The sequence below is a fragment of the Haematobia irritans genome, chromosome 4, assembly GCF_050003625.1.
Source record: "Haematobia irritans isolate KBUSLIRL chromosome 4, ASM5000362v1, whole genome shotgun sequence".
NCBI lineage: Eukaryota > Metazoa > Arthropoda > Insecta > Diptera > Muscidae > Haematobia > Haematobia irritans.
The window spans coordinates 224,885,540-224,903,893 of NC_134400.1; the positions used below are offsets into that span (position 1 = coordinate 224,885,540).

The 18,354-nt window shown below is 36.7% G+C and overlaps 1 protein-coding gene across 5 annotated transcripts in view; it reads left to right on the plus strand.

The window, feature by feature from the left end:
- rhea (Talin_middle and talin-RS domain-containing protein rhea) overlaps positions 1-14,882 on the plus strand; it is a 73,554-nt gene extending 58,672 nt beyond the window's left edge. For 3 of the 5 annotated variants that reach the window (XM_075303685.1, XM_075303686.1, XM_075303683.1), the window contains 7 exons: positions 80-4,667; positions 4,732-4,922; positions 7,925-8,041; positions 8,165-8,680; positions 11,489-12,169; positions 13,040-13,674; positions 13,798-14,882. In XM_075303685.1, coding sequence (XP_075159800.1) covers positions 80-4,667; positions 4,732-4,922; positions 7,925-8,041; positions 8,165-8,680; positions 11,489-12,169; positions 13,040-13,674; positions 13,798-14,032 — 6,963 coding nt within the window. In that variant the 3' untranslated portion in view covers positions 14,033-14,882. Of the gene's footprint in view, positions 1-79; positions 4,668-4,731; positions 4,923-6,552; positions 8,042-8,164; positions 8,681-11,488; positions 12,170-13,039; positions 13,675-13,797 lie in introns of those variants that run through there. The other 2 variants (XM_075303687.1, XM_075303688.1) reach the window with 2 other exon arrangements.
- The last annotated feature ends 3,472 nt before the right edge of the window (positions 14,883-18,354 follow it).

Here is an 18,354-nt window from a genome sequence, read left to right on the forward strand (position 1 = left end):
ACAACAAAAAATGAAAATATCGTATTGTTCAAACATAGAGGCAACAGGTGTTTATTTTATTTTGTTCATGTATTTACAGGCTCAAATTCAAGAACTAGGCAATGATTTACGATCAATTGAATGGCGTGAGAATACTTTGGATACCTCGAAACAAGCCGTCACTAGTCATGTGGCCACCATGAGTGCTGCCACTGCCCAGATTATTACCGCTACTCATCCCGATGAAGTGGATACTGAGGCTATTTCAGCTTCTGTATCCCAAATTGCCCAGACCATACCACAAGTGACAAAGGAAGTGCGTTTGATTGCCGCTTTAATGGAAGATGATACCAGTGGAGATAAATTGCTGGAGGCTGCTCGTAACCTTTGTAGCGTTTTCAGTGAGTTACTTAAAGCTGCAGAGCCCGAAAGCAAGGAACCAACACAAAATCTTTTCAATGCCGCTAGTCGTGTGGGCGAAGCTACTACCTATGTTTTGAGTACTATTGCCGAAGAGGATGTACCCGAAAATCGTGATTTGCAAGATATGCTTCTATCGTTGGCTAAAGCTGTGGCCAACACCACTGCCGCTTTGGTTCTTAGGGCCAAATCCATCGCAGCCAGCTGCGACGATGTCGAATCTCGTAATCGTGTCATAGGAGCCGCCAGTCAGTGTGCATTGGCCACCAGTCAGCTAGTTGCCTGTGCTAAGGTCGTCGCTCCAACTCTGCACAATGCTGCCTGTCGCGAACAACTGGAGGGAGCAGCCCGCAACGTTGCCAGGGCCGTCAATAGTCTCTGCGAAGTATGCCACGAGGCTACTAATGATCCACAATTGAAAAATGATTTGTTGGCTGCTGCCCGTGATGTTTCGAAGAGTTTGAGTGATATGCTGGAACACGTAAAACTAAGTTCCAGAGAATATGCCAACCGGTCTAGTCAAGAAATGAGCCCTGTCGAGAATGTTATCATTAGTACCGACATTTTGGTTTCTTCTCACGATCCCCAAGAAATGGTTCGTCATGCCAAAACATTGGGTCAAGCTACAGCTCAACTTATTCAAAGTATAAAGGGTGAAGCCGATCAGCAACAAGATGCCGATGTTCAAAGGCGTCTCTTATCAGCCGCCAAACAGTTGGCCGATGCCACCGCTAAGCTTGTGGAGGCTGCCCGTCTTTGTTCCGTTCATCCCCATGACACGGATAATCAAAATGCTTTGAGAAAAGCAGCTGAGGAATTGCGTGAAATCACGACCAGTACTGCCAATACACCTGCCATTAAGCGGAATCTCATACGTCGCTTGGAATATTGTTCGAAACAAGCTGCTTCCGCCGCAACACAATGCATATCTGCAGCACAAAATGCTGTACAACACAGCGATGATCATCAAACCAAAGAGTCCCTTCTCCAAGATTGCAAACGAGCAGCAGATACAATTCCCCGATTGGTCACTGCAGTTAAAACAACACGCAGCAATCCTGATGATTACAACGCCCAATTCAATCTGATTGAAGCTGCTGAACAATTCATTGAGCCTGCCATTCAAGTGTCGCGTTCTGCTAGAGCCTTGCAACCCACAGTCACCGATATTCCTGCTGCAACACAATTATCCAAGAGTGCCTTATATTTGGGTCAAACTGTATCCGAGCTTAATTCGGCAGCTTTGAGAGCACGTGAGGCCTGCGGCGGTCAGGAGTTGCAGTCCGCTTTGGAAGCTGTTCGCAACTTGCATAATGTGCTAGAAGACACACGCAATGCTGCTCAGACCGGTACGATTAGACCCCTTCCTGGTGAAACTGTGGAAAATACTGCGCAGCAATTACGTGTTTCCACCAAAAATGTGGGCATTGCTTTGAGTCGCCTCATATCATCGGTGCTGCAGGGACAACGTATGTACGCTGGTATCGCAGGTCGAGACACAGCTTTGGCTTTGGGAGATTTCACAAAGAGTGTACATGGAGTGGCCGCCACCACTAACAATGCAGCCGTGATTGACTGTGCAGATGAAGTTGTCCTAAGCTCCGCCCGTCTTATTGAGGAAGCCCAGAAGACTTTGCAAAATATGGGTGACCACACGGCATTGACACAAGCTGGTCGCGAAGTAACCGAAGCTCTGTCGAAAACTGTTGAATGTATTCCTGGCCAGCGTGAAGTGGATCAAGCCTTGCGCAATGTTAGTGAATTGAGTGAAATTCTGTCGATGAGCGAGTTTCCACCATCAACTCGCAGTTACACCACTTTACAAAGTGAACTTAAGCAAGTGTCAGAGAGCTTGAGTGCAGCTGGTGGTCAAATCGTCCAAGCTTACAACAGTCCAGCCAAGTTGGCTGAAACCAGCAACAACTTCGCTGCTAATTATAGAGATTTGCTCTCAGTTTCAATGGAAATGGCTGGTCAAAATCCAGAGGAAGTTGTGCGTTCGGAAATGATTGATTGTCTCCGCAATGTATCGACGCAATCATGTTCTCTCCTTTCTACTGCTAAATCGATTGCGGGTGATCCAGGGCAACCCAATGCCAAGAATCTATTGCATGCTGCTGCACGCAGTGTTACCGAAAGCATTAATAAATTGGTCGATGCCAGTATACAATCTGCGCCTGGTCAAAAGGAATGCGACAATGCTACTCGCAACATCGAGGCCTTGAGAGTTATGTTGGACTATCCCCACGAACCTGTCAACGACCAGGGCTATTTTGATTGTGTGGAAGCTGCCACAGCAAAATCTCGTAATTTGGGTTATGCATTCTCCGAAATGATCAACAATGCCAAACAATCCAATCATGCTGAGTTTGCCAAATCTGTGAACAATGTTTCGGAATCCATTCGCGGATTGATAGAATCATCGGCCCAGGCTGCCTATTTAATTGGTGTTTCTCATCCAAGTAGCACTGCTGGACGTCCTGGTATTATTGATCAGGCTCAACTGACATGGGCTTACCAGGGCATACGCCAACACTGTGATGTTGTGAGCAGTCCACAATCAACCAAGCAACAAAAGATTTCCGCCTTAACGGTAATTGCCAAACACACCAGTTACCTATGTTCAATATGCCGCCAGGCGAGCATGAATACAAACAATCCATCGGCCAAAAACGAATTTATCGTATTGGCCAAACAAGTTGCTACTGCTACTTCCAATCTTGTACAAGAGATCAAAGCAATTGAAGACAATCCTTCGCAGCCGGCTGGTGCCCGTTTGGTCGAACCTTTGTTGGAGTCCGTAAAGGCTGTTCGACAGTACGCTTCTAGCCCCGATTTTATATCAGTCCCCGCTAAAATTTCAGCAGAGGGCCGAAAAGCCCAAGACCCGGTTTTGAATGCTGGAAAGGGAGTGATAGATGGAGTCATAGAAATGGTCCAGGCAGCAAAGTCCTTGGCTCTTTCACCTGACGACCCACCCGTATGGCAAAAACTTTCAAATGCCTCCACTCCAGTTTCGGAATCTGTGAAACGTTTAGTTGACAATATTAGGGAAAAGGCTCCGGGTCAAGCCCAATGCGATCAGGTATTGCAAACACTGGGAACTTGTATGCGTGAATTGGATAGCTGTGCCATGGCCGTGAATGCCCAAGGCCTTTCACAAAGACGTGATAACAACTTACATGGCTTCTCTGGGCAGACATTGAACTCAGCTGCCGAACTACTAGACAAGTTGGAACCCATTCGTTTGGCTGGTAAGAATAATGCCGAACAATTGGGCCATGCTGTGGGCGAAATCTCACGTTATGTTGTGCCAATGGTGAATGGTGGCATTGGAGCTTGTACCCACATAGTCCACACCAATCAGCAAATGAGTTTAATCAATCAAACCAAATCGGTCGTTGAAAGTGCCCAGCAGTTGGTGCAAGCAGCTAAAGAATCTGCAGGAAATCCTCGTGCCACACATGCCCATCCTAAACTGGATGAAGCCATAGAAAATACACGTGAAGCCACACAAGAGTTAACCCAAACAGTCGAAAAAATTAACGCGGAAACTGGTGTTGTAACCGGACTCATGGAACAAGTAAATCGTGCCATAACACGCCTCACCGATAAACGGCAATCTTTGCTTAATGCCTCCTATTCGGACTCATTTGTGGATTATCAGACTCGTATGGTACAGACTGCAAAGGAAATTGCTCGTCTAGCTAACGAGACCAACGCCAAATCATCTATAGATCCTCAATTAATGCCCCAGTTGGCTATGGAAATGGCCAAACAGTATACCACACTTACTCAGGATTCGGTGGGAGCATCAACCACCACGACTTCCCCGGATGTTGCAATGCGTATACGCACTACTGTCATTGATTTGGGACGCTCCGTGGGTTCCATGATCAAATCAAGTGCAGGTGGAACTAGGCCAGGCGATACAGTTCACCAAAATGAAATCTCACGCAATGCTCGTGAGGTATGCGAGAAAGTAGCACAAATATTAGCCGCCTTACAAGCTGGTTCTCGTGGCACTCAGGCATGTATTAATGCGGCTCATACTATTTCGGGCATTATTGGGGACTTGGACACTACTATAATGTTTGCCACTGCTGGTACCTTGCATTCGGATCGTGATAGCAGTTTTGCCGATCACCGCGAACACATATTGCAAACTGCCAAAGCTTTGGTAGAAGACACTAAAGTTTTGGTTACTGGAGCTGCAGGAACACAAGATCAATTGGCGAATGCGGCACAAAATGCCGTTACAACCATAGGTAAGCTGTAGCAATATCTTATGATGGACGGACGAATAATGATATTTGTTGCTTTAATTTTCAGTACAATTGGCTGAAGCGGTAAAACTGGGTGCCTGCTCATTGGGCTCTTCTCAACCTGATTCGCAAGTAATGGTTATAAATGCTGTCAAGGATGTGGCCTCCGCCTTGGGCGATCTTATAAATGCCACAAAATTGGCTTCAGGCAAACCTGTAAATGACCCTTCCATGCAAGATTTGAAAGAAAGCGCAAGGGTAAGTTGCAATTTTTCCATCCTACCTTACCCTATCCCAGTAATTATTTTCCCCTTTCCAAAAATGGATACAAATTCAAATATTTTGAACCGTATATCCCTTTTTGTACTATTTTTTTTACAAACAAAAACGAGCTTAACAAACTACTTAAGTGTAACGCTTTAAATGTCGTGAATTTTTCTTCACCTTATATTTATCACCCAAGGATTACTGACAACTTGAATGTGTACTAGTTTATATCTTTAGAAGAATCAAATGAATATAAAGTGGTGTTTTGCACTTTCCAACACTTGCATTACAACGAAACTCTGTCTCTCTCTCTCTCTCTATCTCTACACTAGAAAAAAATGTGTGGAAAAAGCAAATCTTTACTTAATGGCCACTTAAAAAAAAAAAAAAAAACAATACAATTCAAACATTAATTTGTTATTGCTAAATAAATTGTATAATATATATTGTATATCTGCATAAACACACACAGTTCAACAATGGCTTGTAAGGAATTCTAACAAATTGAATATAGCCGGCTAGATATATATTCGCTACGACGTCATTTTAATATAATACTACTACTAGAGCTATAAAATAATGGACTTATATGCTTTGCGCCATGCCATTTCAGAATACTATTAGGAATGCTTCCATTTAAAGTTAAACTTTCCAAGATATCACTGCACATCAAATGCGATTTGATAGCCATATATGACGTTTGGGTATAAATGCATAGACAATGAACGATCGTACAACGGTTATGAGACTATGCAAACACAAAAACGACATGATGAAAAGTTTTTACTCTCGATGAAGAAAATATGCAAATAGATCTGTGGTTCAGTTCAGTATCTAATGTAGACTAAAATAGTCCAAATTTCCTTACGACTCTCCCTTATTCTTATTTTTCGTAAATATTTTGTATTAAAGCATTAAACATTAAATTCACCTTGTCCCGTGTTCCCATATATTGTGGACCAAAAATCTTTGCATCACTGGAGATCTTTAAAGTTTATATTATGTTGTTTGTAACAAGACCATTCAAAATTAATACATTTTCACTTCAGATGACTTTTAGTTTTTGTTCGAATTCATTTATTCATTTTGTTGCACTGTGTGATCATAATCAAATTGCCGCACATGTATAAGATGCAATTCAAGTCTGTGTATGTTGTGTTTGTTTTTCTCTATCATTAATGTATATAACTCACTTTAATGCATCTTTTGAATGAGGAATATGGGTATCAATCATCCCTTGGATATAGACATACGATAAAATCTCTAACACAATTTTGTTACGGCTGACTGGCTAAATGGATGTTCTACTAAAGCTAAAGGTTAATGCTGTCCTATCTGTATTTCCATATAATTCTCTTCTCAACACGAAACACCCAAATTATTAATGCTGCTACTGGTGTGCTGCTGCTTATGTTTAAAGTATGTGTATAAACATTTTTGGCTATTTCTATCTTGGCTTATGCAAATTGGTCAAAAGTATTAATCTTTCTAAGGCACACATTTTTATTGATTGTTTTTTTTTAATAATTGATTAAACTTTGACGAAGATGCTGATTACATTTTTATTTTTATCTCATTATTCTCATTTCAAAACCAAAAATCGATCCTTTTGTTTATACAGACGCTTAAAGAATTGTGCAAAAAAACTGCAGCTATCGAAACTAACCACATAAGTCAGCAATCATCAGACAATGGATTTTGAGCGCGTGTATCACTTTTATTCTCATCTCTGTTCTTTAAAAAATGTCTTCTTTTCATCTTAGTCTATATGCGGCGTTTGTGTATGTGTTTCCAGCAGCGTCATCAATTTCGAACATTTTTTAGTAAAACAAACATTAAAGGTTTTTCATTTAATTCGTTTGTGAAGTTTATGTAGACTAAAATAAATAAAGGCTAAGAAATGATTTAGATCGTCCTCTGGTCATATCCCAATTTTTCCGTAAAATATAAATTTTTGTCAGGATACATATCAAAAATGAATTTTACAAAATCAAATTCATAAATTTGTATTGAAAAATGTCTTCATAAACATGCAATTAAGTGAAAAATCATAAAAAAAACCCTTGCGTCTGAAGTTTTTATTTACAAAATAATATAGTCATCTATGTGTCAATGTGTAGGTCTTATTCTTAGAATCTATTAAATATACATTGAGTATGTAATTTATGCTTATCATTGTAACTTGTATTGATGTTTCGATTCATAGATTCAAACATATACAATTGGCAAGAAAAACTGTTGTTTTAACAAGTTTAAATTGAAATTTCATTTTTTGTTTCTTGACACCATTCAAATATTAAAATATTTTCATCGAATATTGTTGTGTCTGAATTTTTTATAATAAACGAAGAACTCCTAACAACGTGTATATATTTTTGATATTTTAATTCTGTATAATAGCAAGATATATAAAATAATGAAGGATAACTATATTTATACTAAATCAAACTGCTCCAAAGTCTCTGTTCTACTATTATTGGTTCCAACTAAATATCAAGTTTTTTTATTAATATCAAAATATTCTAAACGATAATTAATTAAAATTTGCACCCGGACACCACTTACGACATGCTAGCTTGTGGTAGGGTTCATTATTCTTAAACCAATTATCCATATTTCCTTGTCAATGGCGACGAATGAGAAACTTATAGCGAATTTTTGGGAGTTTCTTTGGAAAATACTATATGAAGCAAACCAATATGATATCAACAAAAGTTAATCACCTCGTGGTTTTCCTCTGTCTATATTAATTTGTAGTTTGGAATTGAAACGAAAAACGAAACATGCTTTGTTATTTCATAGTAAATTAAATAGAAAATCAATAAATTCCCTCATTCAATGGCGACAAATTGAACGTTACACTACAAGTAGTTAACTATGCTGTTGTACTCCTTCCCCTATTGTTAACTTGTAGTTGCATAAAATAAAACTGTCAATTTCCCCCACAAAAAAATATATATACGCATTGTTCCGATGGACTTGTGATAATTTAGGTAATGGTCTTAAATGTGTCATCATTGCTGAAAACCGTAAAAGCTGTTGAAGATGAGCATACCCGAGGTACTAGAGCTATGGAATCAACTGTTGACGCTATAACACAAGAGATAAGGGTAAGCAATTTATTACCAAAAAAAAAAAAACTAAAAAAAGTAATAAAATATATTTCTTAGGTACAAACTCAAATATATTTTATTCGCATCACTGTAAAATTGTTTTCTTCTTTTTTCATATAGAGCATGAATGCACCACCACCTGGAAGCAATTCTAATGTGACTCCCGAAGAGTTGATACGGGTCACAAAGAATGTTACCTTAGCTACATCCAAAGCAGTAGCATCTGGTGCTTCCAATTTGCAAGAGGATATTATGAATGCGGCCAATACTGGTAGACATTCAATTTCCGAAATGTTAATGGTATGTCGTTCGGTTGCATGGAATTGTGCTGAAACCGATGATTTACGCCATCGCACCTTGGAAGCTGGATCGGCTGTGGCGGAGGCTTATCGTGATTTGTTAACAGGCATTTTACAAAATTGTTCGGCCGATGATCGTATGCATTTGTCGAGACGTGTAGCTAAATGTGTTACTGATTTGGTGGCAATGGCTCGTATGCTTAAGGGTTCCGATTGGATTGATCCCGAAGATCCCACAGTTATAGCCGAAAATGAACTTTTAGGTGCTGCCGCTTCAATTGATGCAGCAGCAAAGAAATTGGCATCACTGAGGCCGAGACGTAATGATGATGTAAAGGTAGGTGTCCTACTTCTATTATTACCCATAACACCCATAGTTAATAGTTTAAGCTTAAGCGAAACTACTAAAGATCTCTTGCACCATCTAAAACAAACATTGTAAAGCTTTCTAAACTGTGTTTTCTTATAACTCAAATCGTGGTGAAAATATGGCATCCATAATCAAAATCATTTGGACATTCGAATTTCTTTTGCCAATTGCCAAAATATATAGTTCATAACTTTTAACAATGCTTGGTGATGGATTTTTATAAATAAGTGCTAACAACGATATTCAATAATTCTCAGGTGCTTTATGTTAAGTCGCATTTCATGGTGTTGAGGAATTAGAATCCACACCCAAATAAATTCGTTTGTAGCAGAATTATTAAGGAAATTGATTTTTTTTCTTCTAAAAGTTAAAAGACACAGGTATAGGTCCTCTAATATTTTTCCATTATTTGTTGACTTTCTATTCTTGTGATGTTTAATTTTATAAAAACTATTGTTGTTATTAAAATGGAGAAGTGCCCAGCAAAAACTCTCATTACCCAGTAATCTTGTAGGTAAGCCTATTTAAAAATTAATAACCCCTTATTAATTGGCATCGCTTCGGATTACATTTACATACGCATGTCCTAGGAGGAAAGTACTTCACCTCAGGCATACCTTCGGCCATGAAATAAGTAATGTATAAAGAGCATATGATCACCTAATATGTAATCAGTTGTTCGTAATTTTTTAAAAGAACTACTTATTTCCTCAGGTAACCAAATCTCGAAAATAAATACTTCAGTCACCGATTCTAATGGATCAATGATGTAAGATGGACACTACTTGAATAGGAACTTAAAAAGTAAATTAAATTAACACACATATGTACATACAAGGATTAGGATTAGGGAGCCACAGTGGTGCAATGGTTAGCATGCCCGCCTTGCATACACAAGGTCGTGGGTTCGATTCCTGCTTCGACCGTACACCAAAAAGTTTTTCAGCGGTGGATTATCCCACCTCAGTAATGCTGGTGACATTTCTGAGGTGACATTTCTGAATCGCCGTTCGGGCTCGGCTATAAAAAGGAGGTCCCTTGTCATTGAGCTTAACATGGAATCGGGCAGCACTCGGTGATAAGAGAGAAGTTCACCAATGTGGTATCACAATGGACTGAATAGTCTAAGTGAGCATGACACACGGGCTGCCACCTAACCTACATACAAGGATAGTTTTTGAATAATATAAAACGTAGTTCTCTACGCTGAAAAAAAGCTTTTCCGGTTCCAAGGATTTTGTCTTTACACTAATTAATTTGGTATTGATTACGAGCCAAAGAAATGGAGAATTGAAGAGATACTAGGAGACGAATTTCAATCTTTCGGATTTTTTTCAGCAAAATTATTTTTCATGTAATTATACCCATTTTTAAGTCGAAGTATCCACTCTTGGACAAGGCAAATAATGTTATTCGTATTCTATGCTAAGCAAAACTCGCAAAAAAAACTTTGGCCTCACAATATTTTCTTTTAGTGTATGTTAAACCTTATGAAAATAATAAAAAGAATACAATGCATAATGCCGTTTATAACGAATCCATTAGGAGAGATATAAATTTGGATGTACATATAACTCGGAATGAATTGCAACATTAAACGCAAATTAATTCCATTATTAAACTAGAAAACTTACTAAAACAACTAGTGAGTTAAATTCGTGATTACTACCTACATTCATTTAAATCACCATTATTATGAAATGCATGGAAAATTTTTCAGAATCAACGTTAGATTACATTTTTTTTAATTTTTGTTTTTAAGTAAATGCTCAATTCTGTTGATGTTTGTAGTTAATTATGCCATAATTTATTCCATTTTTTTAAGCCATTATCGGTAAACTGCATTACATTTTGAGAATAATCATCACAAATTACTGAGAAGTATTTATTATTGTCATTATAAGTTAGTCATTATAATTCATCGCAATGTAATGCAACGTGTAATGAGAGTTTTACTGCTGGTAATGCAAATTGTTATGAGTTGTAGCTACCTAGTTTTTGCTGGGTGTGTTTGCGAAGAATTTTAGAATTAAAATTCGGATAAAATCAGATGAAATTGCACTTAAGAAATAATGCTTTGGGACAACAATTTGTTTCTGGAAAACTTATTTCTTTGAGAGAACAAAACGAGATTGGGATATTTCCTTAAAAAATGCAAATATTTAAAATAAAAGTACATTCTAAAATTTTTAATATTGCACTGTTTTTTTTTTCTTGTTATAGAATTATTGAATATCAATTGAATTTTATAAGTGTATGTGTGTGTACGTGTGTATGTAATATATAAAAATGCTTATTAATTATTATATCTCTATTAACAATGAAGGTTTTGGTCTATTAACGATGATTACGGTAAGATATGTTTGATATTCTTGGTTGTTGCCGTTTGAAAGTACACCCAGGAATCAAACATATTATTATTGTGATTTGTCACTAAAACAACTAACCATTAAACCCATCCCCCGTTCTGCCAATAAAAAAAAACAACCAAATCAATTTAACAACATCCCATTACAAATAAGTGTACAAAGATTGCAAATAAAATGTGGTGTCAGTGCTTTTATTTTAAGAATTTACCCATTAACTAAATACAAGACAACTGAATGCGAACATAGTTAAACACTACGAAAAATGCTAAATCCCATAAAGAAATGTTTAATCCAATCGTTTTAGACTAAAGTCTATATTTTCTCTATAACTATGTTCGTATTCCTACTATTATGTTTATATGAAAATAAATTCTAATAATATCGTTCTTATCGATTTTTTCCATAGATTGAACTGGATCAAAATATGAAGTTTGATGAAATGATATTGGAAGCTGCCAAGAGTATTATGGGTGCCTCCTCGGCTTTAGTCCGTGCAGCTAATGCGGCACAACGTGAACTAATCGACCAAGGCAAAGTAGCACATCGTCCCCTAACATCCTCGGATGATGGACAATGGTCTGAGGGTCTTATATCTGCTGCCCGTTTGGTGGCTGCCGCCACTCATAGTTTAGTAGAAGCTGCCCAAAATTTGGTTCGGGGTCAGGGCACCGAGGAAATGCTTATATCGACAGCCAAACAAGTTGCTGCTTCAACGGCCCAACTTTTGATAGCCTGCAAAGTAAAATCGAACCCTAACTCCGAGGCTGGACGACGTCTACAAGCTGCTGGTAATAAAGTTATCAAATCAACCGATAATTTGGTTAGAGCTGCCCAACAAGGTTTGGAAGACGAAGAAGTGCGAACCTTAAAAATAAATACATCTATGGTTGATGGTATGGCCCAAGAAATCGATGCCCGTTCGGATGTTTTGCGTATGGAGAAACAATTGGAGGAAGCTCGTCAAAAACTTGTCCTCATTCGGCATGCACGCAATAGGCAAAAGAATGCGCAAGGTTTTACCACAGATGAAAGTGACTCGGAGTATGCGCAGTCCACATATGGAACACTCAACAAGAGCCACAATAATGTATGAATTTTTCTAACTTGTCTATATATTTGTAATGCAATTTGTGCTAAACTTTTTATTTTACAAAATTTTAATTTATAAATAACTGTCATCATACACAGATACAATGAGAGTGAAATTTTATGAGTTACACACGTAACTACATTGGAGAATTGAACTACAAAAACACCACAGAGACATACATTTAATTTGTATATAAAACAAAATCAATAACAAATTTCACTAACTTTCTGGTACCTAACCAAAATAGAAAGACCATAAACGACATACGTATAAATGCATTTCTAATTATTAACCGGTTGTTCGGCACAGTGTATTCTTTAAGAAAATAAATCTTGCGAGAACGACATATGTAATATTCGACTATGGTAAATATGGCAAAAGTTTGTCCTTTAACTAACAAATATGCTTAAAAATTGATACAAAATCTTAGCACCTCCCAAATTAGCCGAATTCGAGTCGGGTTGGTGAAGACAATCATATATTTGGACCGGTCTAAACGGTTGCTTTCTCAACAGTTGTCCCACAATATTACAAACTTGAAGTAGTTCGAAAATATTTTTATGGTTTTTCAGATTAATTCCTCCTACAAAATATAAGTGTCGATGACGATTTTTTAAGCAAAATATTCATATTTGGTCACATATATGTATACTCGAAGCCTTTTTTTACCTTTTTGTTGTCATAAGAAACACTTTAAGAATATTACTGATAAACCTCCAATTATCTCCACCCACACACAAATAATTCTAACAAATTAAATATCTTAATATGTATATCTAATAGAGGAAAGGTTTTGTTTCATCATGGGTCTTTCGTAGAAATAACACAACTAACCTTAAATGTATTTATATCATTTTTTTGTCTTAGACTCTTACTCGTTCACCGGCGGCTGGTGCATATGGTCATAGTATGGAACCACCGGCATCGCCTAGCTATGTCAGTTATCAACAACACCAACAGCAACAGCAACAAACTAAACATCATTATAATTATGCAACAAATCCTCAGCACTTCCATCATCCAGGTGCCGTATCCCCCCCACCAATGAACCATAGTCAGTTGGATAACGATACAACTGCCTTCCCACCTCCTCCTCCCCCCTTGTCAACGACTATTTCCAATATGCAAACAGCCACACACACATTTAGATCAAATCCCAAACTAACCGCTAATGCCGTGCCACGTCCCTATCCCGGTAGTCCGGTGACCACGAGTGGCACAAACGGTGGCGGTCGTGTCTCACTACCATCTAGTCCTTTAACACCCACTAACAATAGCTATGCGCAACAACAAGCGCAAACTTCTGAAACAAATCAAACATCATTAAGATCAACAACAAATTCTCAACAACAGCTTACAACCACAAATTCTTCCTCTGTCAATCGCAACCTGGAAGCGTGCGTTCAAGATTTACACGATAAAACTTTCGGCCAAGGCGGTGTGGTGCAAATAACAAGTAATAATGCCTATCCAGGACAAAACTATGAAGGATATACCTCAAGGTGAGTGAGAAATTCAATTGGAAGTAGTTAGTTGCGTTGTTTTTTTTTTTTTTTTTTGTTAATTTCTACCCAAAATTATACTTATTTTTCTAAATTGTATGACTTCCTATCTCCTCGTTTCAGATACGAAACACGTAATTATGATAAAACTTCCGATTTAGGCGTCAAACCATTGGAATCCAGCTTTAGTCAAATGACCCTTAATACCGAATCAGGAAAAATGAGTCTTATCGATCAAGGCTCACAGCGCTTGACTTCGATGACCCAACGTGTGATGGAACGTAAATCATACACCACAACTTCGGAGACAAGAACCGAAAAGAAAACGGAATCCCACAGTTTTCGATTGGAAAAATAATGGCATATTAAAATAAGAACAAACAAGAAAAAAGTTTAAGCAAAAAATGTAACTGTACGAAGAAAAAAAGAAAAAGGAAACAAAACAAAAATTTCAGTTGCCAAAAGTGCTTTTAAGTGTAACAAATTAGCTATAGTATATATATTAACTTTTTTTGTATGTATTAACAAAAACAAATAACGTACATTGTTTGTAATGCCAATTTTTTTGCCAATAACTTTTGCATGAATATATTTTAACAAAAGCTAAATGAAATAAAAAAAAAACTTAATTATGCCACTACTACTATATTACTAATATATTTTCCATAATACGGAATTTTATAAAAAAAAATATTAACCTATGAAATACCTAAGAATTATATTTTGCTCTAATAATAATAATTGTACTATGATTGTTTAATTTATTAATGAATCGTATATATACGTTTTTCTCTAATTCACATGCAATGTAGTAATTTTTCAAGATTATGTTATTGTGTATTCACGTTTTGTGTTTTTAATGATTTTTCATACTGAATCATGATTATTATATGTAATGTCAGTGTCAGTTTTTCCTTTCGAGTTTATTTCTGTATATATACTAATTAATCGATCCCTCTTTTGTATGTATGTCATTTTTTAGTTCCAGAGTGTTACATTTCATAAACGAAACATTAGAGACAATTACGAGAAAAAAGTAATTTGAGTCCTTATTTGACGTAACATGAAAGGATAAATTGTTTATTTGATTAATACCACTCACGAATTAAATGAATGATATATATATTTTACAAAATTTTAATATAAATGTATATGTAACTTTTTGTCATTTTGTGTATTATAAATAAAGATATAAAAATAATAATAAAGTATTTGTTTTTTTTTTTTGAAGCTAGTTATGCTATGAGTTATACGAACTGCACCTCTTTAGGTCAAACATTTGAAACAAACACAAGAAAACATTGAAACTATGGTATCCATTATGTATAAACGTGTACACAAAAAAAAATTTTGTTTGTTGATTCAATCACGAAAATGATAGAATCAATCACAGTTTTAATTGGGCACAAAAAAAAAGACTTAATTAAAAAATTAATTGAGATCATTAGCAAATTTCGATTAATTTTTTAATTGCTTTAATTAAAAATTTAATTTATTTTGATAGCAAAACTCAATTATTTTTTAATTTAAAAACTTTTAAAAACGGTTAGTAGTTCATTGTAATTTACCTAAATTGGCCGCTATGTGGCTTCAAATTACATAATGAAAATAAAATAAAAAATAAAATAAAAACTGCGACTATTTTTAATTAATTTCTGAATTGACTTAGTGTTTTAGTTTGATTAACAATTGATTGCTTGAAATGAAATTTAATTAAAAATTAAAAAAATTCCATCACTTTTTTTAACTGACTTAGTCTTCTGAGTTTGATTAAAAAGCTAATTGTATCAATTAACTTTTTTATTAAAAAATTTCAAAATGTCCATCATTGACCTAATTGACTTAATGTTTCTAGTTTAATATTTGATATTTTTTCTGTGTAGGTCTTCGAATGGGGCTCTGTTTGCGTTAATGAATATACTAAAATAAAAAAAAAACGTAGAGTCCCAACTGCTTCTTTAAAGTGCAAGTCCAATTTTAACTGAAGCGCCCCCTTAAGCGACAACTTTTTTCAAACATTCGTCTAAGTACAGACCAGAGGGTGACCGGCTGCGGTGACTTGACTGCTAAGCTGATATTAATTTGTATATTCGGCGGAGGAAAATTATCCATTATAAAATCAAATTGAGGTTATCCGATTGGTTATGAGATTAATTGTACAACCAATCTTACAATCACATTTACATTTCATTCTTATGCGCTTTACAGACTATCACTTATTCCGGACGACAGTGCTCTTGTCGAACATATTCCATACATTGTGCACAATATAAGTTAAGTCCGAAGGCATAATCGATACTGCTGCATGTTTATGGGATCGATAACACATTTACCGATTATTTAGTCATCGCCGACAAGTCGTATCGATCCGACACACTGTAAGATTCTTCATAAACACCGACATTCCGTCCGGAATAACTGATAGTTTGTAAAGCGCATTACCTGCTGAGCAGAGATTGGTTGTACAACTAATCTCATTATCATTCGAATAACTTCAAATTGTTTATACCCTAAACCACATAGTGGCCAGGGTATAATAAGTTTGATCGGCAAAAAAATGTGCCTACCAGAAATATACCGATCGACTCAGAATCACCTCCTGAGTCGATCGAGCGCTTGGTGTCCGTCCGTCCGTCTGTCCATGTATTTGTTGTTCACAGGATTCCGGTCGCAATTATTAACCGATTTGGATGAAATTTGGTACAGGGTGTTTTTTGGGCACAAGAACGAACGCTATTGAATTTGGAAGAAAGCGGATCAAATTTAGATATAGCTCCCATATATATGTATCGCCCGATTTCGACAAATGGAGTCATGTTGCGCTTTTTTACAAACCGATCGTCATCAAATTTTGCACATAGTAAACTTTTTCATCACCCTTTAAGTCTGCAAAATTTCATCGAAATCGGTTCCGATTTAGATATAGCTCCCATATATATGTATCGCCCGGTTTCGCCAAATTTGGCCGTAAAACCCATATTTATCAACCGATAGTGCTCAAGGTTGGCTAAATATAATCTTCTAGACTCCTAACTGTATGTGCGCAATTTCATCGAAATCGGTTCAGATTTAGATATAGCTCCCATATATATGTATCGCCCGATTTGGTCAAATTTGGCCGTAAAACCCTTATTTATCAACCGATTGTACTCAAAGTTGGCTAAATGTAATCTTCTATAGCTCTAACTGTATGTGCGAAATTTCATCGAAATCAGTTCAGATTTAGATATAGCTCCCATCTATATGTATCGCCCGATTTTGCTAAATTTGGCCGTAAAACCCTTATTTATCAACCGATCGTAACCAAGGTTGGCTAAATGTAATTTTCTATAGCACTACTGTATGTGCAAAATTTCATCGAAATCGGTCCAAATTTAGATGTAGCTCCTATATATATGTATCGCCCGATTTTGAAAAATTTGCCCCTAATAACCTTATTTTTGACCATAGGGGCCTCATTTATTAACTGATCGTGCTCAAACTTTACACAAAGTGACCTTCTGTGGTATCAATCATACCTGCAAAATATTATACAAATTGGTTCAGATTTAGGTATAGGTCCCATATATATGCATCGCTCGATTTTGTCATATTTGTCCATAATACTCTTATTTATTAACCTATGTTATTCAAATTTCAAATTTTGATGTACTAGCTGATCGTATTTAGACTTACATGTAGCTCTTACATAAATCTATTGTCCTATTTGCAGAAATTTGAATTTATTACCCACAACTAATTTGACCGATTTCCTCTTTTTTAATAATGGTCTCAATATTAGTGGCATACTAACTCTTTTGGAGCAAAATAAACTATAGCTCCTAATACTAGACATTACTGCTCAGATTGTAACAAGACACCCATAAACATGTACCCCCCTTTATGTTCTCCAAAACCTATACCAATGATACCCCACAAATGCTTATGTTTACTAATTCAGTAGGGGTGGTTTAGGGTATGATATAGTCGGCCCCGCCCGACTTTCTACTTTACTTACTTGTTTTATAACGGATTATTGTCAGCCGCCGAATGGACACATTTATATCGGCTTAAGGTGTTCGGTTGTCGAGTTGAAAATCACTTTATTGTGTGAGTAAAATTTCTCCGAAATCACGCTCACGATTAAAATTCACGTTCATGATCCAATTCACGCTCACGATAAAATTGACGTTCACTATAAAATTCACATTCACGTTAAGACAGAGACAGAAAAAAATCAAACTCACGAACAAATTCACGTTCACGATTCAAGCTCACCGATTTAAATCAGCGTCCGTTGTTTGATTGTCAAACATATTTGAATTTAGCTAATGGTTCCGTCGTGAGTTATGAATATAACTTAAGCGGACCTTAGACGGTCGGATAAACCCTGCGACACAACACGTTGCGGCGACAAATCCGATAGTATAAGGTCGTGTTCGGCTGTCGCGGGGACGTGTTGGCATAAAATCAAAACAACTTTAATTTTTGCTGGTTGGGTGGTACAAATCCTGAGTCACTAGATTTGTTGTGAATTACGAAAATTGTGGTGAATCATGCAGGAACGTGAGGCATAAACTTTGTTCGTGCGTGCGCGAGTATAACTTTTCATTTCATATAAATATTTCTTCGTGAATGCGCGTGAGCGTAAGTGAAATTTCACTCACGCGCACATCTAAGTATACACTCTAATAATAACAA